Source organism: Procambarus clarkii, chromosome 6, assembly GCF_040958095.1.
Source record: "Procambarus clarkii isolate CNS0578487 chromosome 6, FALCON_Pclarkii_2.0, whole genome shotgun sequence".
NCBI lineage: Eukaryota > Metazoa > Arthropoda > Malacostraca > Decapoda > Cambaridae > Procambarus > Procambarus clarkii.
Window position 1 is genome coordinate 18,297,480 of NC_091155.1, and position 22,468 is coordinate 18,319,947.

The window sequence follows — 22,468 nt, forward strand, 5'->3', positions numbered from 1 at the left end:
CCGGGACACTCACCTGGGGACAGTGTCCTCTTCCGGGACACTCACCTGGGGACAGTGTCTCCCCCCGGGACACTCACCTGAGGACAGTGTCCCCCCCCCCGGGACAATCACCTGGGGACAGTGTCCCCCCCCGGGACACTCACCTGGGGACAGTGTCCTCCCCCGGGACACTCACCTGGGGACAGTGTCCCCCCCCCCCCGGGACACTCACCTGGGGACAGTGTCTCCCCCGTGACACCTCACCAGGGGACAGTGCGCCCCCCCCCCCCCTGGACGCCTCACCATGGGGACACTATTAAGTTCAAACAGGTTGAACAACGGCTGTTCCTACGTTCGAAAAAAATCTTGCCAACAGACACCATAATATTAACTGCTGAGAGTGAACACGTTCAGTTGAAAAGTTCAACTCTGACAATGTTTTATGTTCAAAACGGGAGCTGAACATGACGAACATGATAGTAAAGTTACAATTATATCACTGGAGTGTTCATTTTTGCAATTGATCTCGATAAAGAAATGCTTTTATACAATGTTAACCTCTCGAAAGTATCTATTTCTTTCACTGGTGAAGCTGTTCACCGAGTTACCAAGAGATTTTAAGCTGGCATCATTCACCAGTGAAAACACCAGACTGTTCACTAATACGAATATTATGAACATAAACTGTTCAACCTTTTTAATATGTTCATTCTCGACTAACCATCTACACACCATTTTCCTTATCTGTAATAGCAATTACGCAACTTCTAAAATGCTTCAAATCCCAACTTTAAAATTATAGTAAATCACCGCTATAACTTGCTTAAAGTTATTTCAAATAAATTACAGCAAGTTAAGACTTGTACCATCTGGGAACAGCAATAATCATACAGCTATTAAAACTTTCACTTGTTCTTGACTTTCACTTGATTAGGTGTCCACTACCCAGGGTACTGTACAGCCGCAGTCGTCAAGGATAGTCTCAAACGTCTTGACCACCACTTCACTGTTCAGTAGAGTAACTCCTGGCTCTATATGAACATCTTGACCACCACTTCACTGTCAGTAGAGTAACTCCTTGCTCTACACGAACGTCTTGATCACAACTTCACTGTCAGTAGAGTAACTCCTTGCTCTACACGAACGTCTTGATCACAACTTCACTGTCAGTAGAGTAACTCCTTGCTCTACACGAACGTCTTGATCACAACTTCACTGTCAGTAGAGTAACTTCTTGCTCTATATGAACGTCTTGACCACCACTTCACTCTTCAGTAGAGTGTTCTGCTCTACATGTGGCAAGCTTCTTCGTCAAGGTTCAAGGTGTCGTCAGTCGTAGCCTGTCCTCGCCTCCTGGACTCTAACCTGGAAGAAAAATTAAAATAGAGAATAATTTTGATAAAGTCTAATCTAACACAAATAAATAACTTTTTAAACAATATTAATACTATATCGTGATGACGTAAATAGTCCCTAGGCCTAGTACAGAACGTTTGAGTTGTAAATTAAGCTTAAAGTGCTGAATATTACTCTTCGGTATTTTAAGCGAGAGAGAGAGCGAGAGAGAACGAGAGAGACCGAGAGCGAAAGAGAGCAAGAGCGAGAACGAAAGCACGAGAGAGCGAGAGCATGAGAGAGCGGGAGCATGAGAGAGTGAGAGTATGTGAGAGCGAGAGAGAGAGAGAGAGAGAGAGAGAGAGAGAGAGAGAGAGAGAGAGAGAGAGAGAGAGAGAGAGAGAGAGAGAGAGAGAGAGAGAGAGAGAGAGAGAGAGAGAGAGAGAGAGAGAGAGAGCGAGAGAGAGAGAGAGAGAGAGAGAGAGAGAGAGAGAGAGAGAGAGAGAGAGAGAGAGAGAGAGAGAGAGAGAGAGAGAGAGAGAGAGAGAGAGAGAGAGAGAGAGAGAGAGAGAGAGAGAGAGAGAGAGAGAGAGAGAGAGAGAGAGAGAGAGAGAGAGAGAGAGAGAGAGAGAGAGAGAGAGAGAGAGAGAGAGAGAGAGAGAGAGAGAGAGAGAGAGAGAACACTCACACACACCAGTAAACTCATCCACACACACCACTGACCTCATCCACACACACACCAGTAAACTCATCCACACACACCACTGACCTCATCCACACACACACGCATAAGAGTAGATAAGAAGCCTCAAAGAGAACAATTCTCAGGCTCAGTTCAGATAATCATACCAAGAGAAGATGGAATGCATCAATGTAAGGGACTGCCACTGTACATGCAACATTTGCAGAAATGCTTTGAAAGAATTCACAAACAATGTCCACAGTGAAGGAAGTAGCCATGAAAGCAGCCACCTCACAGGAAGCATCAAGGTGCACTAGTCAGCTGCTGGAGAGAAAAAGATCAGTGGTGGCAGTGGTCGTTAAAGAACAGGAAGGCTCCAGTAAGACAAAATGGATAGATAAGGACAGTGTTGCAGTGAGAGATCCTACAGGGATTACAGATGGAATTGGCTGCACAAAAGCATAGATAAGGTTTTCAGGCTAGGCTGGTACAACAGGAACAGAAATCCCCTGATAAAGATAGTGTTTACAAAAGAGACCCCGAAGGAGGCAATTCTGGCAAAGAAGAATGATCTGTGGAATGTGAGAGGCAACAAGAAAATATTCCTCCAGATGGACATGATGAGGGAAGAGAGAGTAAGGGCAGCAGAAGCAAGGAAGAAGCGCAGGGGAAGAGGAGAGGACCAGGGAACCACAACCCCTAAAACATTAGTCTTGGACGGGAGAGGGGATCTTCGAATACTAACCATAGAAACCCTCCTTACCCAGAACCCTCCCTGTTCCCCTTCAACCCATACCCCATCTCTGTAGCCCCTGTCCTCACTCCCCTCTCACCCCATACACCTGGGGCATAACTGGAGAGGTTATCGGGAGTTCTTCAACTCCCCGAGCCCGGCCTGAGGCCAGGCATGAAATACTAAACACCAGACAACTTACAACCTGTGCTAAAAACGGACAGCCATGCAGCTCACCTGAGGGTGTTGGGTCTGAGGGTGTGAGACTGTGATATGGACCGCTGGTGCTCCCCAGAGTGTCCCAGGGAGCACAGTGCTCTCTTGAAGCCCTTCCGGAAGTTCTTAGACATAAACCCGTACACCACAGGATTCATGCAGCTGAAACACAATGAGGGTATGGGTTTGCATCTTCCAATTGTTGGTCATATAATATCTATCTATCTATCTATCTCTCTATCTATCTATCTATCTATCTATCTATCTATCTATCTATCTATCTATCTATCTATCTATCTATCTATCTATCTATCTATCTATCTATCTACATATATATATATATATATATATATATATATATATATATATATATATATATATATATATATATATATATATATATATATATATATGCAGAATAACCACATGTGAAAAATAGAAAATGCTTAACGCGTTTTCGGCTAATTCGCCTTCATCAGAGCAAAGTAGAATGAAGGTGATCTTCATTCTACTTTGCTCTGATGAAGGCGAATTAGCCGAAAACGCGTTAAGCATTTTCAATTTTTTCACATGTGGTTATTCTGCATACTTAGATCAGTGTTTTTGTGATCATTATTGCATATATATATATATATATATATATATATATATATATATATATATATATATATATATATATATATATATATATAAATATATATATATATATATATTTATATATATATATATATATATATATATATATATATATATATATATATACATATATATATATATATATATATATATATATATATATATATATATATATATATATATATATATATATATATATATATATATATATATATGAAACAGTAGTTTCTTTAAGTACTTTCGTATATTAATACATCTTCAGAAGGAGAGGTTTTACAGATCGAGTACTGGACATAAATAGGCAGGAGAGAATGGTGGAGTGAGGTGAGGTACAATACGTGTACACTGCAGAGGGCCTATTGGCCCATCATGATGCCATCTGAGGCCCATTTCAATTTTCCTCCGTGGTCTGACACAGTTACATTTTTAATCACGTGTTTATTTTCGTGATATACACACACACATACACACACACAATGTTGAAAAGGTTTTCAGGCTTGGAAAGTTCAACAAGGACAAGGACCAAATGATAAAGGTGGTATTCATGAGCGAAATCACGAAAGAGGAACTGTTAGCAAGGAAGAGCGGTCTAGCAAATGTTCCGAAGTTCAAAAAAGTATTCCTGCAGAGGGATATGACAAGGGAAGAGAGAATACATGCAGCAGACGCGAGGAAGGAGCGCAGGGAGAGAGAAAGGATTCAGAGTACCACAACCCAGAACCCTACAATCCCAGAGGGAAGTGGAGAACCCTCCTCAAACAGTGCAACAGCCACAGGGATTGGGGCACCACCCCTACATTCTACCCAACAGCCACCCAACCTGCCCCATCCCCTGTCAGCCCCCCACTAAGTACCTACCTAGGGCACCCTCCCCCCACCCACCCCCCTCCTCCCACTCACCCTCTCCTCCCACTCACCCCTCTCCCCAGGACCTCCCTTCTCCCCATCCTCCAAGCCCTCCCTTCTCCCACATGCCTTCCCGTCTCTCCCACCCCCAAGCCCTCCCTTCTCCCCCTCCCCCCTAAGCCCCCCACTCTCCCCCACCCCACCTAAGTCTTCCCCTCTCCCCCACTCCCCTAAACCCTCCCCTCTTCCTCACCCACCTCAGCCCTCCTTTTTCCCCCACGCCCCCAAAGCCCTCCACCCTTTTCTCCCCCCCCCCCAAGACCCACCCATTTCCCCAATCCCCCAAAGCCTCTCCTCCCTCCATGCTTCCCCAACCCTCCCTCTCTCACCCCCCCCAACCCTCCCCCTCTCACTCTCCCCCCCCCAACCCTCTCCCTCTCACTCTCCCCCCCTACCCTCCCCCTCTTACCCACCCCCTTTACCCTCCCCCTCTCCCCCACCACCCCCTCTCCCCCACCCCCCAAGCCCTCCCTCCTCCACCAGTCTCCCCGTGCCAGGTCCCCCCAGCTCCCACTCACCCCAGATCCCAAAGGTCCACCCCAGAGGAGAAGCAGAAGAGAGTCAGTTTCAGTGTGATGTACTCGAACATAGATGGGATCACAAGCAAGACAAGTGAACTAAGGGAAAGAGCACAAGAAGTGAACCCAGATATAATCGGACTCACTGAAACAAAACTCTCTGGAATCATAACGAATGCCGTGTTTCCCCCAGGAGTACACAGTAATAAGGAAAGAGAGGGAAGGTAGGGGAGGAGGCGGAGTGGCCCTACTCATGAGAAAGGAATGGAGTTTTAAGGAGATGGCCATTCCGGGCTGTGAGGAGTTCAGAGACTACATAGCAGGCACCATGACAATGGGAGGACCAAGAATAGTAGTAGCAGTAATATACAACCCTCCACCAAATGACAGAAGACCCAGTCAAGAGTATGAAAACAACAACATGGCAGCTAACACAATAATTGAGAGGGCAGCCTCTGCTGCCTGTTGAAATAGATCCCACCTGCTCATCATGGGCGACTTCATTCATGGAAGGATTGACTGGGAGAACAAGGAACCGCATGGAGGCGAGGATACGTGGAGAGCCAAACTATTGGAGGTGGTGACTAGAAACTTTTTAACCCAGCATGTCGGAGAACCCACAAGGATGAGAGGCAATGACGAACCAGCGAGACTCGACCTAGTCTTCACTCTGAACGACTCCGACATAAGAGAAATCGGTTTTGAGGACCCAGTAGGAATGAGCGACCACAGTGTACTGGTGTTTGAGTAATTGATTGAAGAAGTGTTATTGAACTCGAGGAGGGATACCGAAACCAAAAGGTTAGCATACCGAAGGGGAAACTATGAGGGGATAAGAAAATTCCTAGCAGATATAGCATGGGAAACAGATATAACATGGGAATCAGCACTCAGGGGAAAGACGGCCCAAGACATGATGGACTACATCACGCAGAAGTGTAAGGTGGCAGCAGACAAGTTTGTCCCTGTCCAAAAGGAAAACAATGAAATGAAGATGAGAAACCCATGGTTTAATCAGCGACGTAGGCTAGCTAAGCAGAAAAGTAAAAGGGCATGGAGAAACTATAGAAACAACAGGACACTTGAGAGCAGAGAAAGATACCAGAATGCCAGGAAGGAATATGTCAGGTTGAAAAGAGAGGCAGAAAGGCAATTCGAAAACGACATCGCAAGCAAGGCAAAGACTCAGCCTAAATTGCTGCACAGCTACATCAGGAGAAAAACAACAGTAAAGGAACACGTAATGTAATTGAGGCTAGGGGAAGACAGAGTCACTTCAAATGACAAGGAAGTGTGTGAGGAACTGAATAATAAATTCCAGAAGGACTTCACATTAGAGGAAGGAGAATTTTCAGAGATATGAGAGGGAATAGATAGCCATGAACCACAATCAAACCACTAGAAGAGTTTGAGATTACCAATGGGAAAGTAATGAAGCTTATGCTGGAGTTGGATGTGACAAAGGTCATAGGCTCAGATGGAATCTCACCTTGGATACCAAAGGAAGGAGCAGAAGCACTGTGCCTGCCACTTACCATAGTGTATAACAAACCACTGGTAACAGGGGGAACTGCCAAAAATTTGGACGACGGCTAATGTAGTCCTGATATACAAGAAAAGGGATAGACAGGAGGCATAGTTAACAAATGGATTGCATTAGGCAGTGATGTGGTGGAGGCTGACTCCATACACGGTTTCAAGTGTAGATATGACAGAGCCCAATAGGCTCAGGAATCTGTACACCAGTTGATTGACGGTTGAGAGGCGGGATCAAAGAGCCAAAGCTCAACCCCCCGCAAGCACAACTAGGTGAGTACACACACACATTTGTCCGAGGACTCACAAGAGTCCTCTAGTGAGTCCTCTCACTAGAGGGCTCACAAGAGTCCTCTAGTGAGTCCTCTCACTAGAGGACACGAGAGGACTGTAGAATGGAACTAAAAACTTAAAACAATACGAACCATATATTGGACTAAGAAAACTTAATAGGGTCAAGTCGTGACCTGACCGCCGCCAGGGTCAGACGTGACCACGTCTGAGAGTGTGTAAGGGGCGGGGGGGGGGGAGGGATACTGTGAATGAATACTGAGGTTTGCATAGTGGAAAGTGAACTGGCAATGTTAGGAACTGTGCATGAAGCAAATGGAAGCTCAAGACACTGATAATGACGTACCGGCCAGTATCACCTATTGTCCTAGCAGGAGGGTGAGGTAATTGGCACGCTTGCTGTCTAAAGTGATCTTGTAATGACTGACACAGAAAGAGTAACTAGGTCGAGGAGCAGCATGGGGTAACTCACAATGGGAGGAGTAGATAGGGCTGTAGCGAGAGCTTTGCTGGAATGGGAAGAGATGGGTAAATTTTGTATTGAGGAGATAATCTCAGAACAGAAAGAGTACTTAGATACAAAATGGGAATGTGAAATGGCCAAAGAGAAGCATAGGATAGAGGAATATTTAAAAGCAGAAATTAGGAGGAGGGAAAAAGACTGGGGAGGGAGGCAGCAATGCAATGACTGGAGAGATGAGTAACTACCTTAGAATCAGTCATAGCCCTGGGGGGGGGGGGGGAGATATATTCCAAGACACAGGGGCAGCAGAGGTAGGGGCAGTCACTAGGGTAATCTTGAGGTTATCTTTAGATGATTTCGGGGCTTTTAGTGTCCCCGCGGCCCGGTCCTCGACCAGGCCTCCACCCCGAGGAAGCAGCCCGTGATAGCTGACTAACACCCAGGTACCTATTTCACTGCTAGGTAACAGGGGCATAGGGTGAAAGAAACTCTGCCCATTGTTTCTCGCCGGCGCCTGGGATCAAACCCAGGACCACAGGATCACAAGCCCCGCGTGCTGTCCGCTCGGCCGACCGGCTCCCATGACAGGAGCAAGTTGGGGAAGGGATGGGGAGGCGAGACTGCAACAGCTAGATGACAAATTGCAAAGATTACAAAGCACCTCGCGAATATGTGAAAATGAGGAGATCAATATGGTAATTAGAAACGACAAAGAGAAAGCAGGGAGCACAATACATGAAGGAACATTGAAGCAGAGGGATGAGAGAGATGATGACAAGGAACTTCAGAAGACAAGAACAATAGTAATACAGGGACTAATGGAGGAACACCATGTCTTCAACACACGAGGGGATACAATATGAAAGACCAGGCCTGGGAGAGATCATGTGATGTGTGCATGCTGACCGAGCGGTGACGGAGGTTGTAATATCACACACCATTGGACCATATACTCAGAATACTACGAATCGACTAGTTTTGGTCGAATTTACCAATAAACATGCATTTGTATATATATATATATATATATATATATATATATATATATATATATATATATATATATATATATATATATATATATATATATATACGAGCATAAACATTAGAGGGGGTCAGGGAATTACTATAATGTTTACATAGACCGATTCATAACAAAGCAGGAACAGCAGTAACATAAATCACAAAGATTTCATGACTGGCAGGACCTCAACCTCACTACCACACACACCCCCGCCCTTCCTCCCCAACCACACCCCACAACCACACCCCTAACACCTCCCCCAACCTTCCATTACCTAAGGATGACCGGTCCTATACCCTCCCCCACTGCACCCAATTCCCCACTCATACATGCTCTGCCACACACACCCCCTGACCATACATGATCCTGCTCTGCCCCCCACCCCTCCCCCTCCCCACCCTCGTTTGACTCTTGCCTATGCCTTACCCCTCCCCCCACCAACACCTCCCTGACTCCCATGCATTTCCTAACTTCCGTCCAATTCATGACCCCTGTCCACTCCCAGATCCCTGTCCACTCCCCGACCCCCACTCACTTCCAATCCCCTGCCATCTTCGTGACCCCCAACCAATTCATGGCCCTCGCATACACCCTCACTCCCACCTACTCCCTGACAATGAAATCTCTGGGAATATGGTGACCCGGAAGAGCCTGAAGGTTTGGTACACAAACGCCGATGGAGTTACAAACAAAGCAGAGGAAATTAAAGAAAGAGTAAGTTAAAATGACCCAGATTTGATTGTAATAGTGGAAAATAAAATAAATTATATGATCTCTGATGCAATATTCCCAGGGAGGAGTCCAAGTAATACGGAAAGAATGACAACAAAGGCAAGGAGTAGTGTTCAAAACTCTAAGTAAAGTTTTTACTAAGAGTTTTAAAGTTTTTAAAGTAAACTCCTAGTAAAGGAGGAGTTTCACTCCTAGTAAAACAGGAGTGGAAATTTGAAGAACTCAAGAATCAGAGTGAAAACGTTTACACAGACTCCATCATTGAGACACTGACCGCAGATGGACTAAGAATTGTGGTGCTGGTAATTTACAAATTTACAACCCCCCCCCCCCCTTCCCGTCAAACAACAGAAGACCCAGGCAGGAATATGATGACAACAACAAAGCATGCATAGAGACATTACAGAGAGCAGCAACAGTGGCACACAGAATGAGAGCTAAACTTCTAGTCATGGGGGATCTAAATAATGGAGAGATTGACTGGGATTCAAGAAATCCTCATGGTACGGAAGAAACTTGGGGAGCAAATTAGTGGAAGTTATAAAAAGAAACTTCTTAACACCACGTTTAAAGGAAGATACAAGAGAAATTGGAGGAGATACACCAAGTCTACTGCACTTGATCTTCACCCAGAATGAGGAAGACATTGAGAACTTAGAGCATGAAATACCACCAGGAGCAAGTGACCATTGTGTCCTGGTGTTCCACTTCACGATGGAACTCAGAACAGAGCCCATAAGACAAGGAGTCAGGGAAGGGAGAGCAGACTATTCAAAAGGAGACAACATGCAAGTAAGAGAGTAACTGGGAAATGTGCAATGGGAGGAGGAACTTGGAGGGAAGACAGTCCAGGAAATGATGGACCAAGTCAAACTGAGATGCAAAGAGGAAGAAGAGAGATTCATACCCTCATTAAGAGTAAAAAGTAGGAAGACATATAATAACCCCATGGTTCAATAGACAGTGCCAGGAAACAAAAGCAAAAAGCAGGAGGGAGTGGAGGAAATACAAAAGGCAAAGGACAGAGGTAACCGGAATATATGCAATAGGACCAGGAATGACTAAATAAACATAAAAAGATTGGCAGGAAAAAACTATGAAAACGATATAGCCTCCAACGCAGAGACAACCGAAACTCCTACTCAGCCATATTAGAAGGAAAATGACAGTGAATGACTAAGTGACCATGTTACGAAAAACGGGAGATCAGTATACAGAAAATTATAACAAAATTGTGAGGAACTCAATCCCAGCTTCCACGGAGTGTTATGAACACTCCTGAGCCTGAACAGCTCCCAGAGACAGATGAGAAAGCAGCTCCTGATGAGAAACTATTAAATATTGAGGTAACAGCAGAGGAAGTAAGGCTAGCATCACTGGATGTAACTAAAGCTACTGGGCCAGGTTGAATATCGCCATGGGTGTTAAAAGAAGCAGCAGAGTTCTTCAGCATACCTCAAGCACTTGGCTATAATGAGTCACTTATACACGGGGACTTGCCCAGTTGCTGGAAGAAGGTAACTGCTGTGCCAATCTACAAGAAAAGAGCTAGACAAGAGGCATATAACTACAGTCCAGTGTCGCTCACAAGCATCCCTTGCAAAGTACTTGAAAGAATTACCAGATTAAGACTAGTTGCACGCACTTAGAAAGAATTAGGTTTGTAATTAAACAACAACACGGCTTTAGAGAAGGAACATCATGCCTGATGAACCTTCAGGAGTTTTTTGATAATTTAATGAAAATAGGACAAGACAGAGAAGGATGGGCAAATTACATATATGTGGACTGCCTAAAATCCTTTGATAGAGTACCACACAAAAGGCTATGATACAAACTTGAGAGGCAGGCGGGAGTAGATGGAAATGTACTATCATGGGTAAGATATTACCTGACAGACAGGTGTCAGAGAGTGACAGTGAGGGGCGAGGAGTCCGACTGGCGTAGAGTAACGAGCGGAGTGCTTCAAGGAACGGTGCTAGGACCAATTCTATTCCTCATTTATGTAAATGACTTGATTACAGGAGTTGAGTATTTTATGTCAATGTTCGCAGATAATGCAAAACTGATGAGGATGGTTGAGACAGATGAGGATTTTATGATTCTCCAGGATGACTTGAACAGGTTGCAGAGATGGTCCGCGAAATGGCTGCTAGAGTTAAACACTAACAAGTGCAAGGTGATGGAAATGGGACAGAAGCCAGGAGACCGAACAGCAAATATACGATGAAGGAAAAGTATCTCCATATAACGTTTAGAGAAAAACACCTGGGGTGGACATAACACCAAACCTAACTCCAGAGGCTCATATATACAGAAAAACGTCAGCTGTATACTCTACTCTGGCAAAAGTCTGAACATCCTGCAGAAACCTGAGTAAGAAGGCTTTTAGATCACGGAATACCGCCTATGTGAGGCCAGTATTAGAGCATGCCGCTTCATCGTGGAACCCATATCTTAAAAAAAAATACATAAGGAAGCTCGAAAAAGTGTAGACGTTTGCAACAAGACTCTTCCCAGTCCTGCAAGGGATGATCTACGAAGACAGACTGAAGGAACTAAACCTGACGACGGTTGAAAGACGGAGGGAAAGGGGAGGGGACATGATACAAACGTACTTGGAGGGATTGACAAGGTGGAAAGAGAGGAAACGTTTACAATGAATAACAATAAAACAATTTGGCACGGATGGAAGCTTGAGACTCAGATGAATCGTAGAGATGTTAAAAGGTTTTCTTTTAGCGTAATGGAAGATAGTAAATGGAATGACCTAAAGATACAGGTTGTAGAGGCTAACTTCATTCATAACTTTAAACGCAGGTATGATAGGAAAATAGGCAAGGAGTCATTGTATTAGACAACCAATGGCTAGAAAAGCGGGGATGTTACGACCCTGGGTTCCTATTTGGAAACCAGAGGTCAAATTGAGTTCTAAATTGTTGTGTAATATGGATATTTAATTAACAATAACGTTTATATTCAGGGCTTTTCATACCTGAGGCGTATTTGTTTCAGTCTCCCTTGTTAGAGTATTCACACTAGAGGAAGGAGAAGTTCCAGAGATAAGAGAGGGAATAGGTAACCAGGCGACGCTGGAGGAGTTCGGGATTACCAGTGGGGAGGTAAGGAAACTTTTGCTAGAGATGGATGTAACAAAGCCAATAGGCCCAAATGGAATCTCACCATGAATACTAAAGGAAGGAGCAGAAGCACTGTGCGTGCCACTCTCTATATTGTATAACAAATCACTGGTAACAGGTGAACTGCCAAAAATTTCGACGACGACTAATGTAGTCCAGATATACAAGAAGGGGGTAGACAGGAGGCATTGAGCTACAGACCAGTGTCCGTAAGTTGCATACCATGCAAATTGATGGAGAAGATTGTGCGAAAAAAGCTAGAGGAACATCTGGAGCGAAAAAACTTTGCAAAACAGCATCTGCATGCGTTCAGGGATAGCAAGTCCTGCCTCACGGTGTTAATTGAATTCTACGACCAGGCAACAAAAATCTGGCAAGAAAGAGAGGGATGGGTATACTGCATATTTCTGGATTGCCAGAAAGCCTTTGATACAGTATCACACAAGAGGCTAATGAAAAAGTTGGAGATGCAGGCAGGAGTGAAAGGGTAGGTACTCCATTGGATAAGGAAGTACCCTAAGCAACAGAAGACAACGAGTCACTGTGAGGGGTGAGGTCTCACCACTGGACTCCCGCAGGGGGTCAGTCCTTGGACCTATACTATTTCTGATATATGTAAATGATCTCTCAGAGGGTATAGAATCGATCCTCTCATTGTTTGCGGATGATGCAAAAATTATGATTAAGAAAGAGGAAGATAGTATGAGGCTACAAGATGACCTAGATAATTTGAATGAATTATCCAACAAATGGCTACTAAAGTTCAACCACAGTATATGTTAGGTAATGAAACTAGGCGGTGGAAACAGGAGGCCAGACACAGGATATCGAATGGGAGATAAAGTCCTTCATGAAACGAACAGAGAGAAAGATCTAGGAGTTGATATCATATCAAACCAGTCTCCTGAAGCTCACATAAAATGAATAACATCTGCAGTGTATGCGAGGCTGGCTAACATCAGAACAGCCTTCAGGAACCTGTGTAAGGACTCATTCAGATGCTTGTATACCACATATGTAAGACCAATCCTGGAGTATGCAGCCCCAGCATGGAGCCCGTACCTTGTCAAGCGCAGGACGAATCTGGAAAAAGTTCAGAGGTAGGCCACTAGACTAGTCCCAGAACTAAGAGGCATGAGTTACGAGGAAAGGCTGCGTGAAACGTACCTTGCGACACTAGAAGACAGAAGAATAAGAGGAGACATGATCTCTACCTACAAAATTCTCAGAGGAATTGACAGGGTAGATAAGGTTAAATTGTTTACACTGGTGGGACGCGAACAAGGGGACACATGTGGAAACTGAGTACCCACATGAGCCACAGGGATGTTAGAAAGAACTTTTTCAGTGTCAGAGTAGTTAACAGATGGAATTCATTAGGCAGTGATGTGGTGGAGGCTGACTCCATGCACAGTTTCAAATGTAGATATGACAGAGCCCAATAGGCTCAGGAATCTGTACACCAGTTCATAGATAGTTGAGAGGCGGGACGAAAGAGCCAGAGTTCAACCCCCGCAAGCACAACTAGGTGAGTACACATGAGTGCCAAGAGCAGTCACAAACAGGCTGTACTAAATTTGAATATACACAAATACACACTCGCGATCTCTCTTATGTTTTATATTCTACTTCCCACTATTATTATCTCTTTACTTCATCCTTCCGTCTTCCTGCTCCATATCTCCTCCCGCCACTCCCACACATTGTCCCTCTGTGGTGCGGGGCGCAAGCCAGGACACTACGGGCTCACCGTAGCCCGTGCTACGTGGAACTTTTGGTTCCAGGTAGCAAATCTTAAACAACAGCCAGCCACGACACCGTGCTGTTACAGCCTCCCGGGGCGGCCCGGGTCACGTATCACCACGGCGCGGCTGTGTGCAATACTTCTCCAGCTCCACAATCTATATCTGACTGTTGCGCTCCTCTGCCAGACAAAGACTGCAGGGAACGCGTCGCTGGTTCCGGTGTAGATTTCTGAGGGCTGGGATGAATAGCGTGGGAGGGGAAGTGAGGGAAGGTTAGAAGGAATGGTCGTGGGAAACAAAAGGGTAAGCGAAGAATGGCGAAAAAGGCAACTTGTTATTTGAGGCTTTGTAAATACAATCTGTTTTGTTTCATTCTGTTGCGGTCCCATATACCAGCCTGGCGTTAATTGAACCATATCGTTACATTGTAAATATATATATATATTCATTTTTATATATGAATTCCATACAAGCGTTAATTAATGAAGATAACAGTTGTTCATCAGTCTTTTTTTTTGCATTGGGGGTGAAGGATAACTGCGTTAAAAATGTTGGCGAATTTAATAGAGTAATTGTCAATTAAATACGTATGTGATCCACATACTGTAGTTATTTATGTGAAAAGTACCAGCCAGCGGCGCATGCGACGGACTTCCGTAGGACAATTCAAATCTCAAATGCCATGTTAAAACTAGTGAGATGAACCAATTGTAATGCGAGTTTTATTATTTTTCTCAAACTCAGCACATTTAACATATTTTGTATCCTAATATGCACTGAAAACATATCTTACTGTGCGTTTAAAATGTCCTCTAATATACATTTATGATTTATTCTAATATACATTTGTAGTATACTCTGATAATTTAACATAAAGGTGTCCTTCGAGTAATTAAAAAGTTGCCAACTATGTAAAGTTGGTCAAAAGGTTGACAACCCTCACACACCAGCTCGCGCCATGATTATCTTGAGATTATCTTGAGATGATTTCGGGGCTTTAGTGTCCCCGCGGCCCGGTCCTCGACCAGGCCTCCACCCCCAGGAAGCAGCCCGTGACAGCTGACTAACACCCAGGTACCAATTTTACTGCTAGGTAACAGGGGCATAGGGTGAAAAACTCTGCCCATTGTTTCTTGCCGGCGCCCAGGATCGAACCCAGGACCACAGTATCACAAGTCCAGCGTGCTGTCCGCTCGGCTACTTAAGTCTGTAATTACTTAAGTCTGTAAAAACTTATGCCTTAAAATTAATCTACTCCATTAAACCGTTTACTACATCCACGCATGCACAAGATAAACACTCTATACCCCCACCCTACCAGCATGTCAAATGTGTCATAGAATTTGCCACATTTCTTTCTGAGGCCGAAAATTATTTTAATATTTGTCCAGCCAGTAGTTTGTTCTATATCTCTCAGAGAGCAAATTATTGGCAAATTATCTCAGCGATATCCTATACGATCTGGGTCCATCACTTGGCTCACTCCAATATTTCCCCTATTTCGTTACCCCGACCGCTGAAAAAACACTAGGTGTCTGGGGGTGCCGAATATCCCCTTAATTCTAGCTTCCAGATAGTTCTCTACTTATCCTTGACAACCCTTTATCTTTCGACAAGAGTTTATCTTTGCAGGCGATGAATCACAATAACGTGGCTAAATTATGTTGACCAGACCACACACAAAAAGGTGAAGGGATGACGACGTTTCAGTCCGTCCTGGACCATTCTCAAGTCGATTGTGAGAACAATCGACTTGAGAATGTTCCAGGACGGACTGAAATGCCGTCGTCCCCTCACCTTCTAGTGTGTGGTCTGGCCAACAAGAGTTAATCTTTCATATTGACTTCAGTAGGTCTCTTAACTACTGACTAACTACTGACTAACTCCTTACTACCTCCTCTCTGCACTCGTCATAGAGTAGCTGAAGAAGTTGTCACCTAAACTCAGTGTCGGTAGCTTAATTTTCATTTATTTTGATGCGAGTGCTCAAAACTTCCTGCAGTCCTGTTGAGTCTCCCCTTCCTCTTCTGTTCTTGTTAAGTCTTATACATATTTGTATAAGGCTTACACCCAAGCAAACATTGGACTCATTACAGGGGTATCTCGGTTTAAGAGTGTTTCCCACAATGCCCTATTCCCCTGTCCCTTTTGTCCTCCCCATCATTCTCCATTCCCCCATCCCCTCGTCCTCACCATCCCAAACTCCCCCGTCCCCTCGTCCTTCCCACCATTACCCCCTCCCTTACCTCCTCGTCCTCCCCACCATCCGTCACTTCCGTCCCCTCGTCCTCCCCACCATTCCCCACTCCCTCGTCCGATGCATTCCCAAATGGTCTGATGTTCCCATCAGAAAATTGGGAACATCAAATGAACTGATATTCCCCTGGATACTCTCTTGTTTAGATTACTGCGCTCTTGGATACTCTCTTGTTTAGATAACTGCGCTCTTGGATACTCTCTTGTTTAGATAACTGCGCTCTTGGATACTCTCTTGTTTAGATAACTGCGCTCTTGGATACTCTCTTGTTTAAATAACTGCGCTCTTGGATACTCTCTTGTTTAGATAACTGCGCTCTTGGATACTCTCTTGTTTAGATAACTGCGCTCTTGGATACTCTCTTGTTTAGATAACTGCGCTCTTGGATAGTCTCTTGTTTAGATAACTGCGCTCTTGGATACTCTCTTGTTTAGATAACTGCGCTCTTGGATACTCTCTTGTTTAGATAACTGCGCTCCTCGATACTCCCTTGTTTAGATAACTGCGCTCCTGGATACTCCCTTGTTTAGATAACTGCGCTCTTGGATACTCTCTTGTTTAGATAACTGCGCTCTATGATACTTTCTTGTTTAGATAACTGCGCTCTTTGATGCTTTCTTGTTTAGATAACTGCGCTCTTGGATACTCTCTTGTTTTGATAACTGCGCTCTTGGATACTCTCTTGTTTAGATAACTGCGCTCCTCGATACTCCCTTGATTAGATAACTGCGCTCCTGGATACTCTCTTGTTTAGATAACTGCGCTCTTGGATACTCTCTTGTTTAGATAACTGCGCTCTTGGATACTCTCTTGTTTAGATAACTGCGCTCTTGGATACTCTCTTGTTTAGATAACTGCACTCTTGGATACTCTCTTGTTTAGATAACTGCGCTCTTGGATACTCTCTTGTTTAGATAACTGCGCTCTTGGATACTCTCTTGTTTAGATAACTGCGCTCGTGGATACCTTCCTGTTTAGATAACTGCGCTCGTGGATACCTTCCTGTTTAGATAACTGCGCTCGTGGATACCTTCCTGTTTAGATAACTGCGCTCGTGGATACCTTCCTGTTTAGATAACTGCGCTCGTGGATACCTTCCTGTTTAGATAACTGCGCTCTTGGATATGTTCTTATTTAGATAACTGGCTCTATGATACTTTCTTGTTTAGATAACTGCGCTCTTGGATACTCTCTTGTTTAGATAACTGCGCTCGTGGATACCTTCCTGTTTAGATAACTGCGCTCCTGGATACTCTCTTGTTTAGATAACTGCGCTCTTGGATACCTTCCAGTTTAGATAACTGCGCTCTTGGATACCTTCGTGTTTAGATAACTGCGCTCTTGGATACCTTCCTTTTTAAATAACTGCGCTCCTTGATACTCTCTTGTTTAGATAACTGCGCTCTTGGATACTCTCTTGTTTAGATAACTGCGCTCTTGGATACTCTCTTGGTTAGATAAATGCGCTCCTGGATACTCTCTTGTTTAGATAACTGCGCTCTTGGATACCTTCCTGTTTAGATAACTGCGCTCTTGGATTCCTTCCTGTTTAGATAACTGCGCTCTTGGATTCCTTCCAGTTTAGATAACTGCGCTCTTGGATTCCTTCCTGTTTAGATAACTGCGCTCTTGGATTTCTTCCAGTTTAGATAACTGCGCTCTTGGATACCTTCCTGTTTAGATAACTGCCCAATTGGGCACTTTCACTTTTTGGAAACGGTCCTTTCCTTTGTGAAGGGGGTGTTTTTGAGAAGGGGGGGCGCGTGTTTTTCTGGGAGAGCCGGGGGGAAGGGGGGGGGGGGTATATTGGGCACAGTTGTACATGATACAAATGTCAGGTCGAAGTGGCATTGTTAGAGGGTAAACAATTTGCGGATTATACCCCCGTTTTGAATTGTTATAATTTGTGAATGCTCTAGATAAGTCCTTAAATGAATTGTGTGTTCTTTGTGTTTGAATTATTAACAATCTTTTTTTTTTACAGATTATTTGAATGATTTACTATGTGTATATTTGTGAGTTTTAGTTACGTCAACACTGATTAAGTTGTCATGAATGTTTACTGACAGCACTTTTGCTTCATGTGTTATGTGAAGATAAGGTAAATAGTTATTGGAATCATTTAGAATTCACAGTTTATTTCCTCCATCCCCTACACTAAACTTCTCTTGCACGGTACTTCCCTTGCACTCAACTTACCCTGCACTCAATTTCCCCTGCACTCAATTTCCCCTGCACTCAATTTCCCCTGCACTCTACTTCCCCTGCACTCAACTTACCCTGCACTCAATTTCCCCTGCACTCAATTTCCCCTGCACTCTACTTTCCCTGCACTCAACTTCCCTTGCACTCTACTTCCCCTGCACTCTACTTCCCCTGCACTCAACTTCCCTTGCACTCTACTTCTCCTGCACTCTACTCCCCCTGCACTCTCCTTCCCTGTAAAAGGGGAAGAGAGTACCTGAGAGTACTCTCTTCGGTACTCTGAGAGAGAACTATCAACATCAGAGGCCCGAGACTGTTCAACACGCTTCTACTACACATAAGGGACATAACTGTTGATTGACAGTTAATCAACTGGGGCACCAGTTGATTGACAGTTGAGAGGCGGGACCAAAGAGCCAGAGCTCAATCCCCGCAAACACAACTTGGTGAGTAACTAGGTGAGTACTGGCCGACCCCTTACTGTGTTCAAGAGAGAACTCGATAAGCACCTCCAAAGGATACCTGAACAACCAGGCTGTGACTCATACATCAAGCTGCTAGCAACCGCGTCGAACAGCCTGGTTGAACCAGTCCAGCAACCAGGAGGCCTGCTCGATGACCAGGCCGCGGGGATGCTAAGCCCCGAAAAATCCTCCAGGTAACCTCCAGGTAATACCAAGGAGCCGGTCGGCCGAGCGGACAGCACGCTGGACTAGTGATCATGTGGGCCTGGGTTCGATCCCAGGCGCCGGCAAGAAACAATGGGCAAAGTTTTTTTCACCCTATGCCCCTGTTACCTAGCAGTAAAATAGGTACCTGGGTGTTAGTCAGCTGTCACGGGCTGCTTCCTGGGGATGGAGACCTGGTCGAGGACCGGGCCGCCGGAACACTAAAGCCCCGATATAATCTCAAGATAACCTCAAGGTAAGGAGTAATGAGCATAGTATATAACTCACTACATTAAAAAGTATATTTAGTATAACACTGAAAACCAATCATATAATTTATATCAGCAATATTTTCGCTGGTTTTGTATTTCAAGTAAATATTTACATAAAATACATGTAAATATTGTTGATTTACGGGGCTTCCCGGCTAAGGTCACCGAGCCGGACGCAAACAAGGTGCGAAACTTAGCCAAAGTAACTCCCAAACAATGCTTATTAGGATGCAAATTTAATTAAAACTTTTGATATTCAAATACCAGAAACACAGGGAGAAATTTGTGTGAGCACTACAACGGAACCCCCCATACTATTACCCCAATCCCCACTAACCCCATTGCCCATTCCACAGACCCAATCCCTTTCCTCCAATCCCTCTCCCACCCACTTCCATTCCTTCCCAATCCATCAAACCGGGTGCTGAATATTCGGTAAATATTGAGTTGTGGACGCCGAAGCATCGCTTCTATTCCCAGCAAAAGTGATGCTGGTGAATTTTCAACGAAAGAATTCAATTATCCAAATTTGCAATTAAAATTACTGGTTGAAGAGATTCATATGAACTACTTTGGGAAACAATTCAGCGACACAGACTAGTTGGTCTAAATACCAGATTCACCGAGGACTTCCACGAGAGATTTGTAGCGAGACCTGAAAGAGCTACACTGAATTAGTGACCTGCACAAGCTACACTGAAGTAGTGACCCACAGGAGCTACACTGAAGTAGTGACCCACAGGAGCTACACTGAAGTAGTGACCTACACAAGCTACACTGAAGTAGTGACCCACAGGAGCTAGACTGAAGTAGTGACCTACAGGAGCTACACTGAAGTAGTGACCTACAAGAGCTACACTGAAGTAGTGACCCACACGAGCTACACTGAAGTAGTGACCTACAGGAGCTACACTGAAGTAGTGACCTACAAGGGCTACACTGAAGTAGTGACCTGAACGAGCTACACTGAAGTTGTGACCTACAAGAGCTACACTGAAGTAATGACCTGCAGGAGCTACACTGAAGTAGTGACCTGCACGAGCTACACTGAAGTAGTGACCCACACGAGCTACACTGAAGTAGTGACCCACACGAGCTACACTGAAGTAGTGACCCACACGAGCTACACTGAAGTTGTGACCTACAAGAGCTACACTGAAGTAATGACCTACAGGAGCTACACTGAAGTAATGACCTGCAGGAGCTACACTGATGTAGTGACCTGCTCGAGCTACACTGAAGTAGTGACCCAGAGGAGCTACACTGAAGTAGTGACCTACAAGAGCTAAACTGAAGTAGTGACCTGCACAAGCTACACTGAAGTAGTGACCCACAGGAGCTACACTGAAGTAGTGACCCAGAGGAGCTACACTGAAGTAGTGACCTACAAGAGCTAAACTGAAGTAGTGACCCACACGAGCTACACTGAAGTAGTGACCCACAGGAGCTACACTGAAGTAGTGACCCACAGGAGCTACATTGAAGTAGTGACCCACAGGAGCTAGACTGAATTAGTGACCCACAGGAGCTACACTGAAGTAGTGACCCACAGGAGCTACACTGAAGTAATGACCTGCAGGAGCTACACTGAAGTAGTGACCTACAGGAGCTACACTGAAGTAGTGACCCACAGGAGCTACACTGAAGTAGTGACCCACAGGAGCTACATTGAAGTAGTGACCCACAGGAGCTACACTGAAGTAGTGACCTGCACAAGCTACACTGAAGTAGTGACCTACAAGAGCTACACTGAAGTAGTGACCTGCACAAGCTACACTGAAGTAGTGACCTACAAGAGCTACACTGAAGTAGTGACCTGCACAAGCTACACTGAAGTAGTGACCTACACGAGCTACACTGAAGTAGTGACCCACAGGAGCTACACTGAAGTAGTGAACCACAGGAGCTACACTGAAGTAGTGACCTACAAGAGCTACACTGAAGTAGTAACCTCATGTATACTCATTTGTGTCATAATATACTCACTTGTGTCATAATATACTCATTTGTGTCATAATATACTCATTTGTGTCATAATATACTCATTTGTGTCATAATATACTCATTTGTGTCATAATATACTCATTTGTGTCATAATATACTCATTTGTGTCATAATATACTCATTTGTGTCATAATATACTCATCTGTATCATAATATACTCATGTGTGTCATAATATACTCATTTGTGTCATAATATACTCATTTGTGTCATAATATACTCATTTGTGTCATAATATACTCACATCCGGTGGTCATTATCATTATGAATACAATGCATTTTGGTATATATTAAGAGTCAGCTGGTCGGGGACTATTAGATGACACTAAAAGAAGCAAAGGTATAAGGAAACTGAGTAAGATCCCATGAGGAGGATTAATAACCTGTGCTCGGGGTTATTGTCCCTAGTAAACACCTTGGGGTGATAGTGATAGAAATTAGAATGATGGGCAAGATGAACAGGTTTCGTAGGATGACTGTTGCAGAATGGTAAATGCAATTGTCTTCCTCCTAGCAGCGTTCGGAGCCAACATTCAACCCACATGTAAAAGTTCAACAAGAAAAAGATGTATTTGAATAGTGTAAATAATCCGTAGAGTATCTAAATTATATATAACTCTTTAACGCAAGAGGGAGTGCCTTTGTAACTGAGATACAAAATATCTAACTATAGTTGTAACTAACAGGAGGGAGAGATACAGAGGTAACTGGAGAATATAATGAAAATATGGACGCCATTAAATATATTCGTGAACAAGGTGCTCTCATTGGTCAAAGACTTTTAATATTTTACAAAGAAATTTTATAATTAATTTAAAAAGCAAAGGAAGAAAGGTTCAAGATGAATGAAGATAAGTTTCCACACCAGCCTGTAGCTTTCCTGTGGCCTTTTAAACAGCAAAAGCCTGAATGGCCAGCTTCTTAATAGCAAGTCTTTTCCCAGGCTGTGAGAGTGAATAATCTCTCGAAACCAGCCACAGGTTAATCCCAGGCACTACAGAATACCCACCCAACGTCTCTTTCCAGCACCTCAAACAAACGACCCTCTTACGACCAATCTTTTTGACCTTGTTTAATCTTAGTGGAAAATGAGCAACAGGAGAGGACTAAGAGGTGAATTAGGCTAAT

At 44.2% G+C, this 22,468-nt stretch overlaps 1 protein-coding gene across 1 annotated transcript in view; it reads right to left on the reverse strand.

The window, feature by feature from the left end:
• Positions 1 to 253: 253 nt before the first annotated feature.
• Positions 254 to 22,468, reverse strand: part of LOC123749950 (QRFP-like peptide receptor) — a 165,827-nt gene continuing 143,612 nt past the window's right edge. Inside the window, exons 7-8 of the mRNA XM_069305979.1 lie at positions 2,967 to 3,107; positions 254 to 1,344 (exon numbers count right to left, since the gene is read on the reverse strand). Coding sequence (XP_069162080.1) covers positions 1,269 to 1,344; positions 2,967 to 3,107 — 217 coding nt within the window. The 3' untranslated portion in view covers positions 254 to 1,268. The remainder of the gene's footprint in view (positions 1,345 to 2,966; positions 3,108 to 22,468) is intronic.